General features: G+C 48.5%; 1 protein-coding gene across 3 annotated transcripts in view; it reads right to left on the reverse strand.

Moving 5' to 3' along the window:
• The window catches only part of POU2F3 (POU class 2 homeobox 3), a 79157-nt gene that overhangs the window by 52434 nt on the left and 6216 nt on the right, over nucleotides 1-20507 (reverse strand). For all 3 annotated transcript variants that reach the window (XM_065881366.1, XM_065881365.1, XM_065881364.1), the window contains exon 2: nucleotides 19983-20051. Coding sequence is in view for 2 of the 3 variants with exons in the window: in XM_065881365.1 (XP_065737437.1) it covers nucleotides 19983-20051 (69 nt within the window). In the remaining variant the exon portion in view is untranslated. The remainder of the gene's footprint in view (nucleotides 1-19982; nucleotides 20052-20507) is intronic.

Genomic DNA, 20507 nt, shown 5'->3' on the forward strand with positions numbered 1-20507 from the left:
GAGTTTGGACTCAGGATAGGTGTCAGGTCAGAAGTACAGGGTGGGTAGTTCTCAGCTTATCGGTGGTATTTAAAGCCATAGGACTTGATGAGTTTACAAAGGAACTGAGTCCAGAGGAAGGAGGATAAAAGGGTCAAGGTTGGGAATGATGGGGAAGGGCCAGCAAAGGAGATTAAGAAAGAGTGGGCACTCAGGTAGGAGGAAGACCAGGCAGGTATGGCGTCTGGAAGGCAAGAGAAGGTGTAATATCATTACCTCCAGAAGAGGTAATAACATACATGTGAATGAGACCTAGAAAGGGAGAGAAACCTTGAGGGCCAAAACAGCCTATCCTGGAGAGGTCGTCGGGATTGTGAACAATTAAGAAAAGTCTTTACTTTCGATATCTGCGGATGCCGTCAGAATGTTGTTTGTGAGATCCACAAAACGCAAAAGATAAGCAAACAGCACGCAGAGATTAATTTTAAAACCCACCAGCCAACAAGAGAACAATTTCTCTTGTCCAGGAGTTTCTCCAGGGTCTTTCTCCAGAGGCCTCTCCCCTTGAGGACGCACCTGCTGCGCTTGGAGCCTGACGATGGAGTCTCCCCTTCTCATCAAACTCATCCTGGCCTGCATCGGTATCATTATCTAGTCCTCCTGGAGTCCCAGGCTGACTGAATGGCTGGACTGGAGGGGCCCAGGCCAGCCAGGGCCTCCCAGGAGACAGACCCCTTTACTCTGGGACAGCAGAGAATGGCACTAGTTCAGCACTGGGAACTGAATAAAGGTTCCGTCCCCCAAAGTGACTTCACCTCCGATTCTGATTCCGCTAGGCAGGTCACAGTATTCTCAGGAGACATGGCTTCCCCCGGCTGGGGAGAAGGAGCTCAGAGCATCTGGGGGCCTAGGTGGAGACAGCATGACACAGTCTAAAACAGGCGTTAGTTCATTTCTGGTGGCACTGTTGATTCTCTCTCCAGATCTGGCTGAGGGGAAACGGCCTCAGCCCTCATTTTACTGCTGCTTCTTCCTGCTTCTCCCCCATGTTCATGGACCTTGTTCCACCTGGAACCTCTCCCCACCCAGCCTCCAGGAAAGGCCTGGGAGGTGGTGCCTGGGAACTCTGGGACAAGATCAAGCTCACCGGGGTTCTGCTGCTGCCCTAATGCTCTCGGTTGAGAGGTGACCGACAAGGATTACCCAGGACCCAAGTTATTCATTTTTGAAACAGCGAGGAGGGCACCCCTCTTTCCTAGAGAAAGAAAGGGATGCAGTCACCACATTGTGGGAAATACTGGTCCACAATCACCAGAAACTTGTTTTCTACCCCTTTAAGCTGAGGTGTGTAGGAGTAGCAGGGCATACTTGAAACAGTCCTGGACTTGAAGTCTGAGAATTAGGGTTCAAGTCCTGGCTCCATCGCTCCCAAGCTGTGTGACCTTGGTCAAGACAGGAAGCTCCAGAGCCTCAGGCATCTTGATGGCAAAATAAGGTCATAGTTTCAATTCCACCCACTTCCCAGGAACACAGTAAAGCTCAGCTATATGCTGGGAAGCACTCTCCAGTTGCCGGCTGGGCTCCACACGTCCCGGGCCACTCCTCCGTCAGGCTAGCCTGCTCCTTTGTCAGGGACTTTGCACATACTGTTCCCTCTGACTAGAATGCCCTCTCTCCCTAGAAAATACACATTCATCCTCCAAGACCCAACTCAGATGTCACATCCTCCATGAAACTATCCAAAGCAAAATGAGGGATTTCCTCCTCTATGCTTCCGCCTCTCTTACTTATATCTCTTCCAGCACCTACCACATTTTTTAAATGTCAGTGTTTTGTGTGTCTGTTTCCCTCATGAAACTGGGAGCCCCTAGAGGCCAGGGTTATTACATCTTATTCATTTTTGTACCCCAAGAGCCTAAAACAGTGTTTAACACATAGTAGGAACTGAATGACTATGTGTTCAATTGATCCAAGTCACTAAGAAACTGCTACAGAAACGAATCTTCTATTCAGATCTAAGACATCATAGGTGCCACCAGCTGCAGAAACCTGATCATATTCTATTATTCAAGTTCTGGCTTTGAAAGATGGCAGCCACTTGCAGAAAAAAAACAAAGCAGGACAGACACACAGAGGGGCCGGAACGTTATTTTCAGCATTGGAAAGACACTGAAGTCCAACCTCAGAGGGGAGCACCTTGCGGTGGTCACACAGCCTCAGAGACCTTGATTTCGGACTAAAGCTTGGATTTTGCAACTCCCACACTCATACAATTTTCGCAATAAACCCACGGCACCCCAAGTCCAACACAGAGAAAACCAAGTATTAGACTGTAATCAACAGGTCAGGCAAATAAGCAGTATTGATGCCCGTCAAATCTGGAAGTGATTTAAGGCAGAGAGTGAGATTAATTCAGACAACTGGATGATGACATCAGGATTAGAAAATATTTTGGTCGATTCTAATAAGAGGCCAAAACCAACAACATAGGATGTAACAGGAATAAATCTAAGCCCTACATTTAGGTTAAAAAAGGTCAATTGTATACATAAAAGATAGAGGAGGCTGAAATTAGAAATGATTGAGGTGGTAAATTTTATGTTTAAATTTTACATTTTATGTTTAAATTTAATATTTATGTTTTTTACCATCAAAAAAAAAGGAGAAAAAAGTAAAGAGTTTTTTTAAACTTAGAGAATTATGTTTTGACAACTACTCTAACCCAGAAAGCTAATTTTCTACCTCATACTGGGTAAGCAACTAAAGTAGTCAAATTGCTCAAAAGTATGCCCTACCTTTAAGCCTATCTGCTACATATGATCTGGCAATCCTACTCTGGGTGTATATCCACAGGAAATGAAAACAGGGTATCAAAGAGGTAGCTTCACTCCTTTGTTCACTGCAGCATTATTCACTATAGCCAACCTAAGTGTTCATCAATGGATACATGGATAAAGAAAATGTTATATATATATAACTTGTTACATGGTTACATTCAGTCATGAGAAAGAAGGAAATCCTGCCGTTTGCGACAACATGGATTGACCTTGGGGGCATTACGCTGAGTGAAATAAACCAGACTGAGAAAGACAAATACTGCAAGGTATCACATATGTGGAATCCAAAAAATAAAAATAAAAAAGAGTCAAACTCATAGAAACAGAGAGTGGAAAAGTGGTTGCCAGATGCTGGAAGGGTTCCGAAATACGGAGAAGTTGGTAAAAGGGTACAAACTTTCAGCTATAAGGTGAATCAGGTCTGAAGATCTAATGTATAACATGGTGACTATAGTTGACAACACTGTACTGTATAATTAAAATTTGCTAAAATAGTGGAACTTAAATGTTCTCTCTCACACATATAAAGATAAATATACAGGTGATGGATGTGTTAATTAACTAGATGGTGGGAATCCTTTCACAATGTATACACGTATCAAATCACGTGATGTACATTGTAAAAATCTTACAATTTTATTTACCAGTTACACCTCAATAAAGCTTAAACAAAAGACTCTGGGCTACAATGTGAAACCTGATAAAGAGTTTTTTCAACAATACCAATAACCAACCTCAAACTAGAGCAATGGACTAACACAGCAGATAACATATGTGATTAAAAATTCAAGTGTGCAAAATTTAAGATACTTGACCATCAAAATATCTATACTCTGTATTTTACATTTTCAAAGAGGTTAAATCTCCTAAAGAAATATATCTCTCCCTCCCAAACAAAAACAAAAAAGTGATTCCTGTTTCTGTTTATTGGCAGACAGTATCTGGAAATAAACAAACTGCAGTTCCTTGTGGGGAGGGGAAGAGAGAGGAGGCTGGCGCTAGTGAAAAAGCGCATGTGAAAAAGAAACCCAAAAAGGGTTTCAGTTGACTGAAGCCAGTATTGGCCTGAGTGTACTGCACAGGTGTGGTGTAGCTGCTTAAAAAGCTAACGCTATCCTGTGCCTTAGCAGGCATGCAGACCGCTGCAGATCTCTGCTGAGAGCATCACGTCCAGTTCAGGGCAACATTCTTTAAAGGGACCCTGATGAACTGGGCTGCGCAACATGAGGACCAAGACGGTAAGGGGCTTAGATGTCACACCAAATGAGGAAAGGATATTTAGCCTAGAGAGGAGAACACTTACCCTTCGATGTCTTTTACGTTTTAGACACACATACTGCCATATTTAGGATTGAAATGTTGTAACGTCTATAATTTACAAGAAAATTTACAAGAAAATTTACAAGAAAATATTCCAGTGACAGGAATGGCAGAAATGTGATGGTTGTTGAGAGTAGGCAATGAGTATATGGGGCTCATCGTTTTCGTGTCTACCTTTGCGTGCGTTTGAAATAAAAAGTTAAAAATAAAATATTTCTCCCCAAAAAGGATGAAACCAACATGGCAAGATGTTAACAACTATTAAATCCAGGTGATGGGTATATCGCTGTTCGTTGAGCTGTCTCTTCTCTTTTCTATGTATCTGAAGTTTTTCAAAATAAAACATTTTTAAGTAATTCAATGAGGGAGCATTTGAAAGATCTACTTGGCATAGTGCCTGGCGCATAGTAAGTGCTTCAGTCAATGTCAGTGTACTCTTCCTTCCTCCCCGGATATTGGCATGGATGTGAAACCGGCTTAGTCCGCAGTTGCAAAGACCCAGCTCCACAAAGGTCATTGGTGGAGGCTCCTGGGAAGCAGGCTTCACCTCAGTATAAGGAAGAATTTTGTGAAACGTGGAATTGTCCAGCAGTGAAACCCACAGTTTCATATCAACAGGGCTCCCCATTGCTAGGAATGCTCAGGCAGAGGCTGCTTATTTCAGGGATGTTATAGAAGTGGTATTTGAATTGAGGGGCAATTTGATAATATCAAGAGGGGGATCTCGGGTGATCTCAGGGGACTGAAAATTCCTTCCATCTCTAAAGTCCTAGGATTCAACGCAGCGGATTGAAATGTACCAGGGCTTTTTCTTCCCTTCCCAGAAGCTGGTCACTGTGTAGCATTTGCAGAGGGAGGCAAGGAAGGACCAAAGAACTCTCCCCACCGTTTCCCTCTGTCCTGTTTGTTCTGCCCACAACTAAAAGATATGAACACAGAGGGCAGAGATGGGGCAGAAAGGGCTCACAAAGGAAGCTTCAGAATCCTCTCTTTGGATGTCTTGGGGCAAATGGGTAAGAACTGTGCCAAGCTGGAAGGGACACCAGCTAAGGTCTCTCCAAGCCTCTTTTGGTCCTCATGGTCTCCTGGGAATCTCTGGACCATGAAGCTTCTAGCAAGAAAGCCAGAGCGCAAACACCTTGGAACTATGGCTCACGGGGCTGGGAGGGACCTGAAGAGATGATCAGGGCGAGCGCTCTGCCTTTGGGAAAATGAAGCACTATTATTCACCCCCATTTTACAGTGAGAAAACTGAGTCTCAACAAGGTTAGGTGATAATATGTACGAAGTAACAGAGCTTTTAAAGTATGGGCATGTGTTGGGAATGATCCTCAGGGGAAGACAAAAACCCACGTCTCCAACCCCAATGTGGTACATCCTTCCCACGCTAGCGTTAACGCCACTGCTAGCATCTCTAAAACTCAGACAATGTCTGAGGACTCCATCCAAGCTCCAGCTAAATGGCCCAACTCCTGAATCTCCCTGGTCCCACACGGTACCCAGAACTGTTCATCTATACCAAAGAGCTCCAGACAAAGGAAGAGGCCGAGAATACAGTTCGAAGGATTTGGGTTAATTATGAAGACAACATCCCAGTTCATAGAAAATGGGATTTAGTGACCAAAAGAGGGTAAAAGGCACCTTGAATTGGTGGGGAGACCCGGGATCCTGGATAGAATTTCCTTAGGCCGGGATGGCCGTAATACCCAATGGAGTCCCCATGAGAAAGGCCAAGGATCAGTCTGTAGGAGGTGCGCAGGGGTCAAAGGCAGCTTCCACCTCTGCCTCTCCTTCCCTGGCATCTGGTGGGCACCAGGTCAGCAGTCCGAGCCACCTGGCAAGGACCCCTGTCTGACAGTAGACAGGAGGAGCCGGCGCCAGCCCTCTGCTTTCCCACCTCTGAGCCACAGCCTCACAGGCCCGCTGATTTGCATGCGTTGGCAGCGCTGGGATGTGAGTTTGCCTGGGGAGCAATTCTCTGGGTGAGGGAGGTGGAAGCACAGGAATCCTGTTCCAGCAGGATTTTCACTCCTGCCTGGCAAACATGCAGAGAGCATTCTGCAATACGGCTGAACCTCTCCCATTTCCGGGTTGCTTCTCTTCTCACCAGCTCCGCTCCCAGGTTAACCCAGCAAGACTTCCACTGTCATTTTATGACCACTTGGCAAATGTGCCGGCACTTCCTGGGATAGCAATGATCAAAGCAACCAGGACCTTGGAAGCACTGCTGGGCAGGCAGCCGCCAGAGCAAACCACGAGACTTCCCAGTGAGGTCATTCAAACCAGTCAAAACACTTTTCCCCAAGACCCCGCAGACACTATGCGTACCTTTTTTGTTACTTGAGATCCCTCCAAGGAACTGGGCACTGTTGCCTAATGGTCAGAGTTCTGTACAGAGAACACACTGTACACTGAGGTTGAGGGTTACCTCAAAGGCTGTTTTATGCTGGACCTTGGGCAAGTTGCTTGATCTCCATAGCTTCAATTTTCCTTACATGTTAAAACAAAAAATTCTGCCTATATTCCTGCCACCTTCTTCGTAGGAGCAAAGAAATGCCCAGGAGGAAACTGAGGCTGGCCCCTGAAGCCACCTGCAGAACAGGACACAGGATGTCCTTGATGGGCTGTGGGAAGAACACCGGCATAGGGGATGGGAGATCTGAGCTTCAGGTCTCCACCAGCTGAGTGTCCCCGGCTGTGGATAGCAAATGCAAAGATGCAGCGTGTGAGCCATGCCCAGGGCAGACATCACTAATGGACCACCTCACTTGCTTCCTTTTCCTAAACTCAGTGCATAGTGACGACCACCGATGATCAGAAACAGCTCTCCTGAAGAAACCCACTTGCTACCCCAGGACGGGATGATCTTACAGGGTCCCTCCACCTCTGACCATCTGTGGCTTTGGGGATTTTCATGAGTTAAAGCTTCTTCCTCTCTAGAATGGCAGAGTAAACGCGACTGACCTCGGGGCTTCCTTGCAACCCGGCCTGTGTGAGCGTTCCAGTGAGTTTCTCCACCTGCACAGTCATGAGGCTGAACCCCGCAGCCTTGGTCTGCAGGCCCTTAACACAGATGTCAGGAGCGTGGGGCTGAGGAAGGCACTCACTGCCCACCTTTGCTAAAAGGGAAGCCCAGCCTCCTCCGACTTCCCTTTATTATCTGTCATCATTCTTTGATAAATGAAAGGCTCCTCACCGAGGTCTTCAAATTTTTTAGGAAATAAAATTCCTGTTTCTTCTCAGTCTGAGCTATAGATGGGACTCTCTGGGGCCCCCTGCATTGCCCCTGTACCTCCTGCTGGCCTCACACTGAGGCCCAAAGTGGGCAGCATGGTCAGAGGCTATGCTGAAGAGGCCAGGGACTCAGGCCCCCGCCTGGAATGGGGCCAAAGGGCCAGGTTCCCCAGCAAAGTCTCCACTCATAATCCGCTGACCCTAGAAAACAATAAAAATCCAACTTCAAAGGAAAAACTCTGTTAAAGAAACCCAGGGTTCCCATCACTCCTAAATAAGCACAGGTCAGAGAAGCACCTTGGCCGCTATTTTTCTATCAGAACTTTCTTGTGCTCGAGGGGACCACACAGACACTCCCAGTGCAGCACCCACCACTTACAGGTAGGGGATCCTCCCAGAGAGGATGAGTGATGAGCTAAAGGTCACACAGGTAATACATGGCAAAGCAGGAACAAAGCCCGAGCTCCGATGCCCGGACTTGACCCTCCACCATAGCCCAGGGGTTCCCTAAAGGTCACCTCCAGACCAGCCCCTTCTCTACTCCTTGCCCATCCCTGAGAGGGGAAGAGGTTCAAAGAGGTTTAAGGTTGGTAAGAGACACTTTGCCACCCCCTTCCCGGGACTGAGTGAAGTGGGGGTGAGAAGGGTGGGTGGGGAGAGCAGGAATAGCTACCGAGAGGGGCGTGCAGCCGGGCGCTGGTCCTCACGTGGGCACGTCCTTTGTGCCGCTCAGAGGGGCACGTGTGTGGTAAGAAAGCTTACATGGGAGATGCTATCTCACATTTGTAGAACAACCCTCACTTCTGAGAGCTGCCACAGATACACTCTTGTTTCATTCCTGCCTCACAACTTGTTTTACAGATAAGGAAACTGAGTCTGGGCCATGGCACCTGAGTTGGAGGAAAGGAAGTTGGATCTCAGGGCTCTGGCTGCAGGGCTGGTGCGCTGGCCAACACGTATGGGTCTTGGGGCGTGCACTGGGTTTGTTCCTTTCTGTGCAGTGCACTTTCATATCCAGTCCTTATTAGAGTCTCGCCCGCCTGTGAGTTCTACAGGGCCGGGATTCCAGAACTCCTGTTTCACCAGTGAGTTCACTGAGGTTCAGAGAGGGCGGGGCTGGTTAACATCACACAGCCGTCTTCCGCATCCAGACACCATGCCATGCCCTTTCCCTCACGCAGGGTAACGTAGCTTCCTCTCCTTCTGGGGCCTGTGTTCCTAGGGCTGGAGGGGCCACTTCTGAGGGAAGGGTGATGGGGAGGGGGGAGACTTTGTCCAACAAAACAAGGAAACAAAAGCAAAAGACAGAGGACTGCCTCTAGGGTAAGGAAAGGGCTTTTAAAGAAACAGGGATCTCAACCCGTTGCTGTGACCTTGAGAAAGTCATTCCTCTTTTCTGACCCCACTCTCTTTCCCCATAAAATAGGAGAATGGGACTAGATCAGAGAATTTTCAAACATTTTGGCAGGAGAACACTATTTTCAAATAATAGGGATTAATTAATAGTTGACATTTATTGAGCATTTACTAGGCACCAAGCTTTGTATTAAACATTTTATACACAGGAGAGCATTTAATCCTCACAACCACCCTATGAGTAGGTGCTCTTATTATCCCCATTTTACAGATGAGGAAACTTGAGGCTCAGAGAGGTCAATCAACTTGCCCAAGGTTACGGATTAGTACATTGCTGGGTAGGAACTCAAGCCCACGTCTGTCCACCAGCCAAGGCTGACCACACCACAGTATATACTGACATACTATCTCCAAATGAAAACACACATGGAGTTGCCACAGAAACTTGAGGGGGGAAAAAAAGACCTTCAGATTTTTCCAGAACTATAAACATCATCTAGTCTCCTTGAATCTGTACCATCCCTAAACATTGGGTCCTGGGAGGAGGGGTCTTTCCACCAACTCCCTCTCCTTCTTCCGGCCATTTCCTGATCGCCTGGAGTCAGTTTGTTTGAGGGTCCTTCACCAAAGCACGCTTCCCACTCCCAAGCGCAGGTGGATAGGACAGTGTGTTGGCCATGAGTGAACGAATTCACAGGTAGGTCTACTCAGGAGACAGCCCATATTCCTAATAGAGGGTCCCTAGATTGGCCATTGGGTCACGTGTGGACACTCTGTCCTTCTGATACTAATACTGGCAAATGGCATTACTGTATGGCAGGCTCTGCTCTAAGCATCTTACACACGTTGGCTTATTCAGTCCTCACAGCAGGGGCTTCCCTGGTGGCACAGCGGTTAGGAATCCGCCTGCCAATGCAGGGGACATGGGTTCGAGCCCTGGTCCAGGAAGATCCCACATGCCGCGGAGCAACGACGCCCGTGTGCCATACTACTGAGCCTGCGCTCTAGAGCCCGCGAGCCACAACTACTGAAGCCCGTGTGCCTAGAGCCCGTGCTCCGCAACAAGAGAAGCCACAATGAGAAGCCCGTGCACCACAACGAAGAGTAGCCCCCGCTTGCCGCAACTAAAGAAAACCCGCGTGCAGCAACGAAGACCCAATGCAGCCCTAAATAAATAAATAAATAAATAAATTTATTAAAGAAAAAAAGCCAAAAAAAAATAATAAAAAAAAGTTCCTTACTCTCCATAATATTAAAAAAGAAAAAAAAATCCTCATGGCAACTCTAGGAGCCTATCCCTGTTATTACCTCCATTTTACAGTCTAGGAAACCGAGCAGAGACATTAAGTAACCAGCCCAAGGTCATATAACTAGTAAGTAGAAAAGCTGGGATTCAAATACAGACTCTGGCTCCAAAGTCTATGCGCTTAATGCCTCCGCCTTGGTAAGCTGGGGGCAGCAGTGCCTTTCCTAACACGTTACAGGAACTGAGAGGTACAGCAACCCCCATCTTTCCAATAATAACCAGTGAGCACAAAGGGTCAGCATGTGCTCACGGATCTCAGCATCTTAGAGCCGGAAGTGATCTTAGAGACTCTCAAGTTCAGACCCTCCGTCCAATGCACGAACTCAGGCCTGAAGAAGGGAGGTGACTTGCTGACACAGGTTCATGGTAGAGATGAGTCCAGATTCCATCTCTCCTCACATCTCCTCAGCCAAACGAGAAGGTGCAGACTGTTTTTCCAGTTTCACTGGTAGAAAAACTGAGATGACTAGTCTGTTGTCAGCAGAGGGAGACAGGCCTGAGCCCAGGACCAGAACTCACTCAATGGTCCTTAAGAGCCCAAGCATCCTTATGACACTGGGGTAAACTGAGTTGGGGCTAGGTGGGGATGGGGACCCAGCTGGTTCTCCCGAGAGGCACAGGTCACTAATACCCCACTCAGCCAACCACCCTCAGGCCTCCAGGGGCCTGAAGGGAGGGGACAGGGACAGGGTGGGAGCAGCCAGCCCAGTGCTACCTCCCTTTGATACCTTGGAGTCCAGAGCAGACATTTCCCAGCAGGCTTAACCCTTTTTGTGCGTGCTTCCCTTCTCAAGAGAACCTTAATCATCCTCATTTGAATTTCAAATGACCTCTCCCCTCTCCCCACTCCCTGCCCCAACAGGCTTTGAGGCAGGGATATGGAAATTCACCCAGCAGTATGGAAATCATTGCCCTATGCAAATTGGGTGCCAGGACCCCATCGTCATAGCAACCACTGGGTTTCCTCTCCTTTTGGCCCCTCTCTGGGCTCTCTGGCTTAGATTTTTTGTTCCTCTTCCCAGCAGGCAGGTGGGGCACCCCTCACCGAGGTGCCCAACGGGGCCCAGACCCGCCAGGCTTCCTGCCTGCTTCTCTAGTGCAAATCTGGACCCAGATTTGGTCTCACCCAAGCGAGACCAACCGCTGTTTTTTTCTCAGCCTAGCCTAATCCGAGGATGGGCTAGATGGTGGTGAGGAAGTTCTGGAGTCTGGAGGACACAGCGATGCTCCTAGAGGGGGTGACAGGAGAGGAGAGACCTAGAGGGCTTCGGTGGTGCCAGTGATAGGAGATGGAAAGCAGGGCACGGAACCTGTATGTAAAATGCCATGCAAATTAACACCTATTATTTTTTGAGTCAACAGCACTAGTACTTTCTGGGGAGATGCCCGCAGCTCTGTTTCCGTGCTCCGAGCTTGGCACAAAGGCCTGCCCTCCCTGAGTCTCCCAGGGCCCTGCTGTTACCCAAAAGCTCCCCCACAGTCAGCTCTAAGCCCATGGAGAATCCAGGAGGGGACTTTGAACTGTCCGTGGCTGAAGTCCCTAGAAATGAAATTCAGCCTCCTTTGAGGACTCTGGTCATCCGCTCAGCTTCCCCAGTCCTGTACTACCAGACCCTCAGGCTCCAATGAGAGGAAAGCAGCCCCAGTTGGGTTGACCTCACGCGGCTTCCCTTTTAAGGACATGTCTGCCCCTCTTCCCCTTGGCTGTGGGGAGTGGGGAGTGAGAGGAGGCAAGGGGAGCTGCACCTGCTTCTCCCCTCAGCAGCTCTTCCTAAGGATGGGTCATCCTGGGAGAGCCCTTCCCTTCCCGAGGGGGACCCACTAGCAAATGCGGGCAGAGACTCCAACTTCCGTCTCCCCTGCCCCTCCTGTAGTTTCACAAACACCCCCGACCACCCCAGCCTGCCTTTGATAGAGCCTTGACCAGAAAGGAAGACTGTCAGTGGGTGTACCCCACCGCCAGACTGCCCACCCTGCCCTGAGGGCTTCGAGGTGGGGATCGTGTGAGTCCTGTGTGTTTGCACGTGAGTGTGAGTTGGGCGTGTGTGTGTCTGTGTGTTTGGGAGTGGGGCGGACGGAGTGTAACTGCATTTCAGTTGTCCGGATTGGGGCTGCTCCTCAAGCCCTAAGACGTAACCCTAATTTGGCTGTTCATTTCTTTTCAAATTCTTTTTCCACTTGTTCAGCATTTTTCCACACCAGGTGTTCATTGCTGTAACTGTTTCTTAAGGAGGAGGGTGGACCCAAGAGACCAAAAGCATTTACTCACAGCCTATGAGGGAGGGGGGCTGCAACTTGGGCGCCTTAGTGAAGGGCTAAGGCCCAGAAGCTACAGCGTTGAGTCTCTGGACGCTGCTCAGGGCCTCTGTGTGTGTGTGTGTGTGTTGGTAGCGGGTGGGGGGTGGTTGTCATTTCACCCCTGGAAGCAAAGGATAGCCTGGGACCGACCTCTCCCGCTGGATCTCCCCATCATTGCCCCCACGGCACCGACAGTGGGAGTAGGAGGGATGCTAAGAAGGTCATAAGATGTATCCATTGCCCACGGGATGCCAAAGGAAAGGGGCATTCTTATGTACACTCTTATCCTCTAATGCAGGGCACCTCCAAGTGTGGTCCAACAGCCAGGCTGGTCTGAACTGTTCATTAACGTCGGAGACCAGATGCGTCCAAACACAGAGAGTAAGAATTTAGAAATGTTCACAGCACCCCAAGTACGTCATTAGTCATTAGTGAGCGCTCCCTGTGGACGCAGTGGGGACAAGTCTGGGCCCTGTTGAATGTGTGTGGTGGGTACGAGCTGCATACCAGTCCTGCACGGTGGGACTGTGGACTGCTCTGTGACAGACCGGAAGTAAAACGACCGGTCCTGCAGCCCACATTGTTTGAAGCGGTGCCCTAAGGAATGACGGCTGATGAAACCAAGCGGAACTCCAGATGGTAAAAGACAGCACACAGGTGCCTCCCCCGACCCGGCCCCCTCGCTTTGTTCCCTCTTAGGCTAGAGAGAAAAGGAGGTCCATGTTCTTCTGGGGGCTGCAGAGATGGCAGCTGGGGTGGGGAAGGTGGCCTTCCTTAAAGAGACCTCCGAAAGGAAGAGGGGCGGGTGTCAGGCAGGACTTGGCTCATTTACCTGCTCTGGTGCTAAGGTTTAACATAATTTTATATTTACAAACGTACCTGCTACCCAGAGGCAAGTATTAATTTAGTCCATATGGACTGTTACCCCTCTTGAGATTGTGACATACACACTCGTAACACACTCATATATAGTATGCTTAGACTTTAAAGTATCTTGACCCATTTCGGGACATGAATGTGTTATAAACCTCCTGATTTCAAGCAACATATAAAAAAACACTGCTATTAAAAACACTTCACAACACTTTCACCTGAGCAGCATGGTCCTGCCCTGTGGGCTTGGGTTTGGGACTAGATGGGCGAGAAAGTGTGGCACAGGTGGGAGCTGCTGTAGTAATTCTTTTATTTGCAGAGGTTCTCTGTGTGCTAGAGGCAGGTACCTCCTGACGTCACAGGCTGCTCTCCCGAGACCTCTGGCACACACAGCCACAGTATGAAGCCTGGATGGTGAATTAGTACCTCCTCATCTCCCTGCACAGAAACTGGAAACATGGTGAGATGGAAGCCACTCTGGTTTGAGAAGGCCAGAACCAGGGGCAAGGGGCTTATGCCAGTCGGAAAGGACTTCCGACACTGAGAATTGTATCCTACAAGAATAGGTGGCCAAGAGAAATTGTGGGGTTAGCTTTTCTTAAGGATGGAAGATAAATGAGGGGAAAATAGCTCTAAGAACAGGATCCTTTATTTTCCAGGGATGGTTTTGAAATGGCTTCAAAGGAAGAGAGAGGTATGGACAAGATATCCTCTCAGAATCCAGGGATTCCTATCAGTTCCCCCTGGACATCTGGAGGGGCTGTGGCTTCCTTTTTGTCCTCCAGAGAGGTGAGGTAAGGGAGAGAGTGGGTACAGACCAAGGCACAGGACCAGAGTCACCAGGCTTGAATCCTAGAGCCCACCCAGCTCACTCTCTTCACTTTACTCCCTCAAGCCCTCTCTCCCGCCATATTATGACAAGGAAACTCGAGTCTAAGGCACAAGCAGACTTGTCCCACACTGCTCAGTGACAGAGCTTTGTCTTGTCTCCTGAACGTTTCTGATAATTATCAACCTAATGATGGACTGTATTTGTGTGGTGACATACACTTTGCAAAGTGCTTTCACACCCACTCTGTTATTTAATCATAAAAGGGTGTGTGTGTGTGTGTGTGTGTGTGCGTGCACACGCGCGCGTGCGCCCGTGTGTCTCATTTAGAAAGAGCTGTCGATAGGAGACTGTTCTGCACCTTCCCCCAAGTCTCACCTCACCCCAGGTACTTCCTAGACTTCTCTCGTCCTCTCTGTCATTGAAAGAATAGTTTTATTCCATAAACATTTGGGTTAAAACCCACACACGTCTCTAGAGCCTTCCACCCGTTTCTGCCTGGAACTGCACCTCTTCGTCGCAGTGAGACGCAGTTTCTTTATCCTTAGCTCTTTTCTTGGGGACTCAGTAGGGTGGAGATGGCGAGGTCCCAGGAATGAACTGACCAAGACGGGGTTTCTCTTCTTGGGTCAGTTACTCATTATTTCTTTGGGCCTTAAGGAGAATCACTAACCTCTCTGGGCTCCCCTATATAATCGTGTCCATTCTGTCTTAAAACCATGCAGAAAGTTGCCAGATTTAAGTGAGGAGACTTTCTGCAAAGGGTCCCCACACAGCTAACTCCCCTGGATGGTCCTTCCAGACGGTGGGACACGGTGAGCCATTTCACCTCTCAGATAGGCAACTGAAGCAAAGAAGAAGGGCAGCAGGAAGGGATGACTGAACAGAGTCCGGTCCCCACCCCCTTCCTTCTTGCTCCCCTTTTCCTCCCCTGGGCTCCCCTCGTGGAGCCCTTCCTTCCCAGATCTCTGAGCAGGACAAGGGTCCTAAGGCGTCTGCTCCACTGTCATCTGGGCCTGCAAACCCCCACTCCACCAATGACAACTGAGCCTGCAGAATGCGGGGAGCTGGGGCTGGTGTGTTGGTGAGGCTGGCTCAGGATGAGAGAAGAGATGGAGACAGTTCTCTCCAAGGCCAGATTCTCACTCTCCACAGTTCACCAAAGGGAGTAAGTGGACCCCAGCTCTTTCCCTCTCTTCCCCAGCAAGCACATTTTGGCACCAGACAAGGCTTCTGCCTCTTGGATGAGACCAACCCCCCCAGCAGGGGCTTGGCTCTCCTCTGGCCAAGGAGGAGAGCCAAGCCCCTTGGCTGGAGCCACCTGCCATAATTTTGGCATCTCCCTGATGCTGCCACTCTCTTGTGTCCTCTGTCCCTGGTTTCCTGTGCTGGTCCCCAGTCTTCCCACCACCATCTCTGGGTAAATAGTCACTAGGAAGACCCAAGTTTAATTCTGTCATTTGCTAGATACAGAACCTTGGGGAAATCAGCTAACCAGCCTCAACTTCCCCGTCTGCAAAGTGGGATGGTGCCATCTACACTCACAGAATTGTTGTAAAGTCCAAATACACTGTTTGAATGTGCTCTTCCAAACACAGGTTGGCCCTGTGATCCACTCCACCATGAAGCCCTGGAGGAAAGCTCCTGGAAGACAGGGACTGTTTCGTCATCTTTCTGAGCCCAGGGTCTGACACAAGCGAGGACTGCCAGCGAGGTCAGAGAAGAGGATGGAGCCTGAACAGAGCAAGGCAGCTGGAGGTGTCAGAAGGAGAGCGGGCTGAGAAGGGTGGTGGAAGGAGGGGATATAGGGGCTGAGGGAGGTGACGGGGTAGACGGGCAGAACTCAGGGCTGAGGAAGTCCCCACACAAATGCACGGTGTGGGAACTGATGGCAGAGAATATGGAAAAGCAGAACTGCATACACATCTTTAAAAATTCAGCCCTTAGAGGCTATCCAGCCCGAAACCCTCCTTAATGGGGAGGAAAATAAATGTATGGGTGGGAAGACATTTGCCCAATAACCTGCAGGGAGTTAACAGCCTGCAGTCAGGACTGAGCTTGATTACTGGTTAGAAGCTGTGTGATTCTGGGCTAGTTAGTTTCTCATTCTGAGCCACAATTTCCTCATTGATAAAAATGGCAATTGTAAGAATTAAAGGAGGTAATGCATGTACAGTTGGCTCCATGGGCCTGAATATGGGAAGGAGGCTCCGTGGATGTGACTGGCCTTTCCCTTCTTCTTCTCAAGCCCACCGTATTTGTCCTCCCCTGTGTAGGAGGCTACACTGTGACCAGAGTGGTCAAAAGTCACAGGGTTATCTGCTTGGGTGCTTGGGGATGGTCAGTTATGGAGCTGGGAGCTTTTGAAATGTGGGTAAGGCTATGTTCTTATCAACCACTCAGTTGAGAACCGGAAAAAAAAAAATTGGTGTCAGCCTCAAGAAGGAAGGAAAAGTAAAAACGGGAAGTAAGAGGAAGGATAGAAAAGCTGATAGTTCAGAAATCTAGAAACAGCTTGGCTTCAGTCTTCTGCAGGGTGTGGAAACAACACTGGCCAGGGGGTCGGGAGCCTTCTCTGGTCCCGAGCGCTGTCACAAAGCCACTGAATTTCTCCTCTGTCCACCCATGCCTCGGCTTCCTCATAGACCGAAGGAAAGGAAAGGATGAGCTAGCTGCCCTGCCAGGTCTCTACCAACCGGGAGGTCTGTGTCTGGACTAGAGAACGCTCTCCTTTGCAGTCCTGGCCAGCGTGGAGGGGAAATTCACTTCCCTTTCCCAGCTCCCACCTCGTGCACCTTGGGGATTTCACACAACACAGAGGGTGCTCTCAGGGAGCTGGGGCTTTCTAGGTCACCCTTCTTTATAGTTTCTTTAAAACCCAGAGACAAACCGCCCCTTAATTCAGGCACTGTTGGGAAGGGGAATCTGCCTTTTAAAAATCCAAAGGAAGCCATTAAACCAAGTTGGTAATCGCTGTGACTCACGATAAGTTTTCCTCTGTAAAAAATGAGTCAGAATGACTTTCCAGGAAGCTTGGTTACTTTAATTAGCTGCCTCTTTTTTTCTTGCCCTTAAAAACATGCAGTAATTTGACAGTCACCTAAGTAAGGATGCTACCAGCCACCAAGCTGAGCCGCTAGAAGTGAAGGATCTGGGAATGGAGGCGTTCTGACAGATGAACTAAAGGGTCTCTTTGGAGTTGAGGAGGACCCACACAGAATCTTTCCCTGAATGGTGGAAGGAACAAAATCAACCTGTAGGGTTGATCCACTTGGCCTGAGTGAAGGGGAGAAGGGCACCCCAGCTACCTGCAGCCCCAGAACACTTAGCATCAAGTCTCGTTGTGTATATTACAGAATCTTAATGATGCCATTAGAGGAAATGATGACAGCAGCTGTCATGTGCCAAGCACTGTGCTAAGGGCTTTAAATATCTCAGCTAACTCTCAACCCACTCTCTAAGATGGACATTAATTGTCCTCTTTAGAAGAGATGAGGTTAAATTAACTCATCAGATCACATAAACCAGTCAGCAGCAGAGCTGTGATTCTCACCCCAGGTCTGTTTGATTCTAAATCCATACTCTTCAAAGGTCATCGGTTCCTGCCTCCTAGGGAAGCAACGCGGCTGGCCCAAGGTCACATTCTGAACTGGCAGACACTGAGATGACACTCGTATTCTGAAAGTCCCAGTTTATGTTCAGACTCTTTCTCCTTCAACCTTTCTCCTTCAAGCTCCCACAGTCCCAGACAGGAGGCCAGAGCTTGCTGAGACTGCCTGTAACGCCTTAACCTTCTTAATCCCCACCCAGGTTCTGAACTCCCTCTGTCTCCTGGATCGCTTTTCAGGGTTTCATGTAGGTCCTTCTCACTCCTGACACAGTTGTCTTGACTTGGTCCCGTAACTAATAACAGAGCACCAGAGCTATCCTGTTAAGTGTGGACTTCCACCCTCATGGACACTCTCTTAGCTGTATCACCACATACCTGGGGCAATATACCTGGCTCAGGTGAACAGGGTCGGCTCTAGCCAGCCTGCTACTGGGAAAGGGTGACTCAACTTCTGAATCAAGGCTTCTGGACTCTGGTTTTTCTCTAGGGAAGAGTTCAGAGCAGAGATGTACCTATTACTACTCATCAGGTGAACTGATATGAAAGCCTTGCTGGAGTTCTGGAGATCAAAGGGAATTTTCTTCACAACTGGGGAGAACAGATACCCCACTCCACAGACCTTTAGTGAAACATACTCAGCTAATAAATCAATTGACAAATGGTTGCAATTGGCCCACTCTCTCCAAGCTTAACTGTTCCCAGACACAAAGCAAAGTATAAAACGTGTACCACTACCCGTGTAAACAGACAGTTTCAATGCTAAATGGAGGGCGGAGGGGCAGAAGAGTTTACGGTAAATGTATGCTGCAGGTGTCTCCACAAGACCCCCAATTATCGTGTCCCTGATCCTGAGTCTTTTAGCTTCAAGAATGGAACTAGACTGCACCTGAAGACGTGGGAAAAGATTTTAGCTCTGGGGAACATCGATTCTCTTCCACTTCTAATTTCTATGCCTCTAATGGTCCAGATGAAAGACTAACTGAGGTCTTGTTGGGATACTATTAAAGTTATTTGGTGGTGTTACAATTTATGCTCATCTTTCTTCAAGTTGTTTTTAATTATATGGAGCTTTCAAAGCAAGGTTTGGACTATGGAGTTAAAAGAGAGAGCTAGGGGCTTCCCTGGTGGCGCAGTGGTTGAGAGTCCGTCTGCCGATGCAGGGGACACGGGTTCGCGCCCCAGTCCAGGAAGATCTCACATGCCATGGAGCGGCTGCGCCCGTGAGCCATGGCCACTGAGCCTGCGCGTCCGGAGCCTGTGCTCCGCAATGGGAGAGGCCACAACAGTGAGAGGCCCGCGTACCGTAAAAAAAAAAAAAAAAAAAGAGAGAGAGAGAGAGAGAGAGAGAGAGAGCTATGAAACTTTCTTCTCAACTCTTCCCTCTCCTTTTCCTTTTATTCACAAAGCAAAGTCATCTACAGGCACCAAGCCCTCCTTTCTGGGTCTGTTTGCCACCCACATGCATGTAATTTGGAAGAGGAACACTTGTACATGGGCCTCTTTGATTAGTTCCTTGAGTAGGATTATTGAGAAATCTGGGGTTAAAAGGCCTTAGTTCCCATCTACCAGAGACACATTCTGCCTTCTGTCAGTCAGTAGCAGCTGGGAACACAGCCTGCTGCTTCTAGGGGTCTTGAAAAAAAAATGGTACTGATGAACCTAGTTGCAGGGCAGGAATAAAGATGTAGACATAGAGCATGGACTTGAGGACACGGGGTGGGAGGGGGAAGCTAGGGCGAAGTGAGAGTAGCATCGACATATATACACTATGGAATGTAAAATAGTTGGCTGGTGGGAAGTAGCCGCATAGCACAGGGAGATCAGCTCGGTGCTTTGCGATGACCTAGAGGGGTGGGATAGGGAGGGTGGGAGGGAGGCTCGAGAGGGAGGGGATATGGGGACGTGTGTATGCGTACGGCTGATTCGCTTTGTTGTGCAACAGAAGCTAACGGTATTGTGAAGCAATTATACTGCAAAAAAGATCTATTAAAAAAATAGTAAAAAACTAAAAGCAAAAAAACAAATGTTACTTAAAAATGAAAAAAAAAAAAGTGAATCTCCTCCCTAACTTCTTGTTTGTTTCTAAGGATCTGGCCCTTTCCTAGCCTAGTGTCAGAGGCTTTGTTCCGTTGTATACCAATGTCTACTGTTCAAAGGCTCCAGGGTCATACCCCCTGTCTCTAGGGAATCCCTTCATTTCCTAAGACCCAGCCTTTGGGTCTGATTGGCTGAAAGACCAAGCCAGAAGAGGTACCACGTTATTCCATTATTCGATGAATTCCAGTAACTATGTCCTGCCCTTGCTTTTCTGTTTCATTTCCCAGAAGAGGAGACCCTTACCTGTCTCCACCTGGCTGAGAGCACTTCGAGCAACTGTAGAATCTGCTACATCCCCACTCATCTTGATATCTGCAGGGAAAACACAACTGATTTTAGTAACAGGTCACAATTTTTCTCGCTATGACATATGTGGCTTTAACTAAACAGCGAAGATGAATGTGTAATTACAACAAGCATCAGACTTTCAGATTCCTGATTCCTAAACATACAACTATTAGAATATTCATAAGCTTGGGGCACATATCCCCTCATCCCAGACTTGCCTCCTTTCCCCCTTCCTCCAGTGCTACTGCAGGGTCTCTCCCCTTTGCATCGTTCACGGCCACTTCCTTCTATCACCAGGCTCAGTTGGTAAAAATTTAACAAGGGGAAGGGTACAGCGGAGGGAGGGGAATGGGGGAGAACGCTCCTCATTCTCCATCCTCATTTCCTTTGGGATTTGGGGAATGTCTGTTATTTTTTAAAGTAGCGTAAGAAATATCCATCTCCCGTCCTCCCCCTCATAATAACTCTACCTTGAGAGAT

This window comes from Phocoena phocoena, chromosome 8, assembly GCF_963924675.1.
Source record: "Phocoena phocoena chromosome 8, mPhoPho1.1, whole genome shotgun sequence".
NCBI classification, from domain to species: Eukaryota; Metazoa; Chordata; class Mammalia; order Artiodactyla; family Phocoenidae; genus Phocoena; species Phocoena phocoena.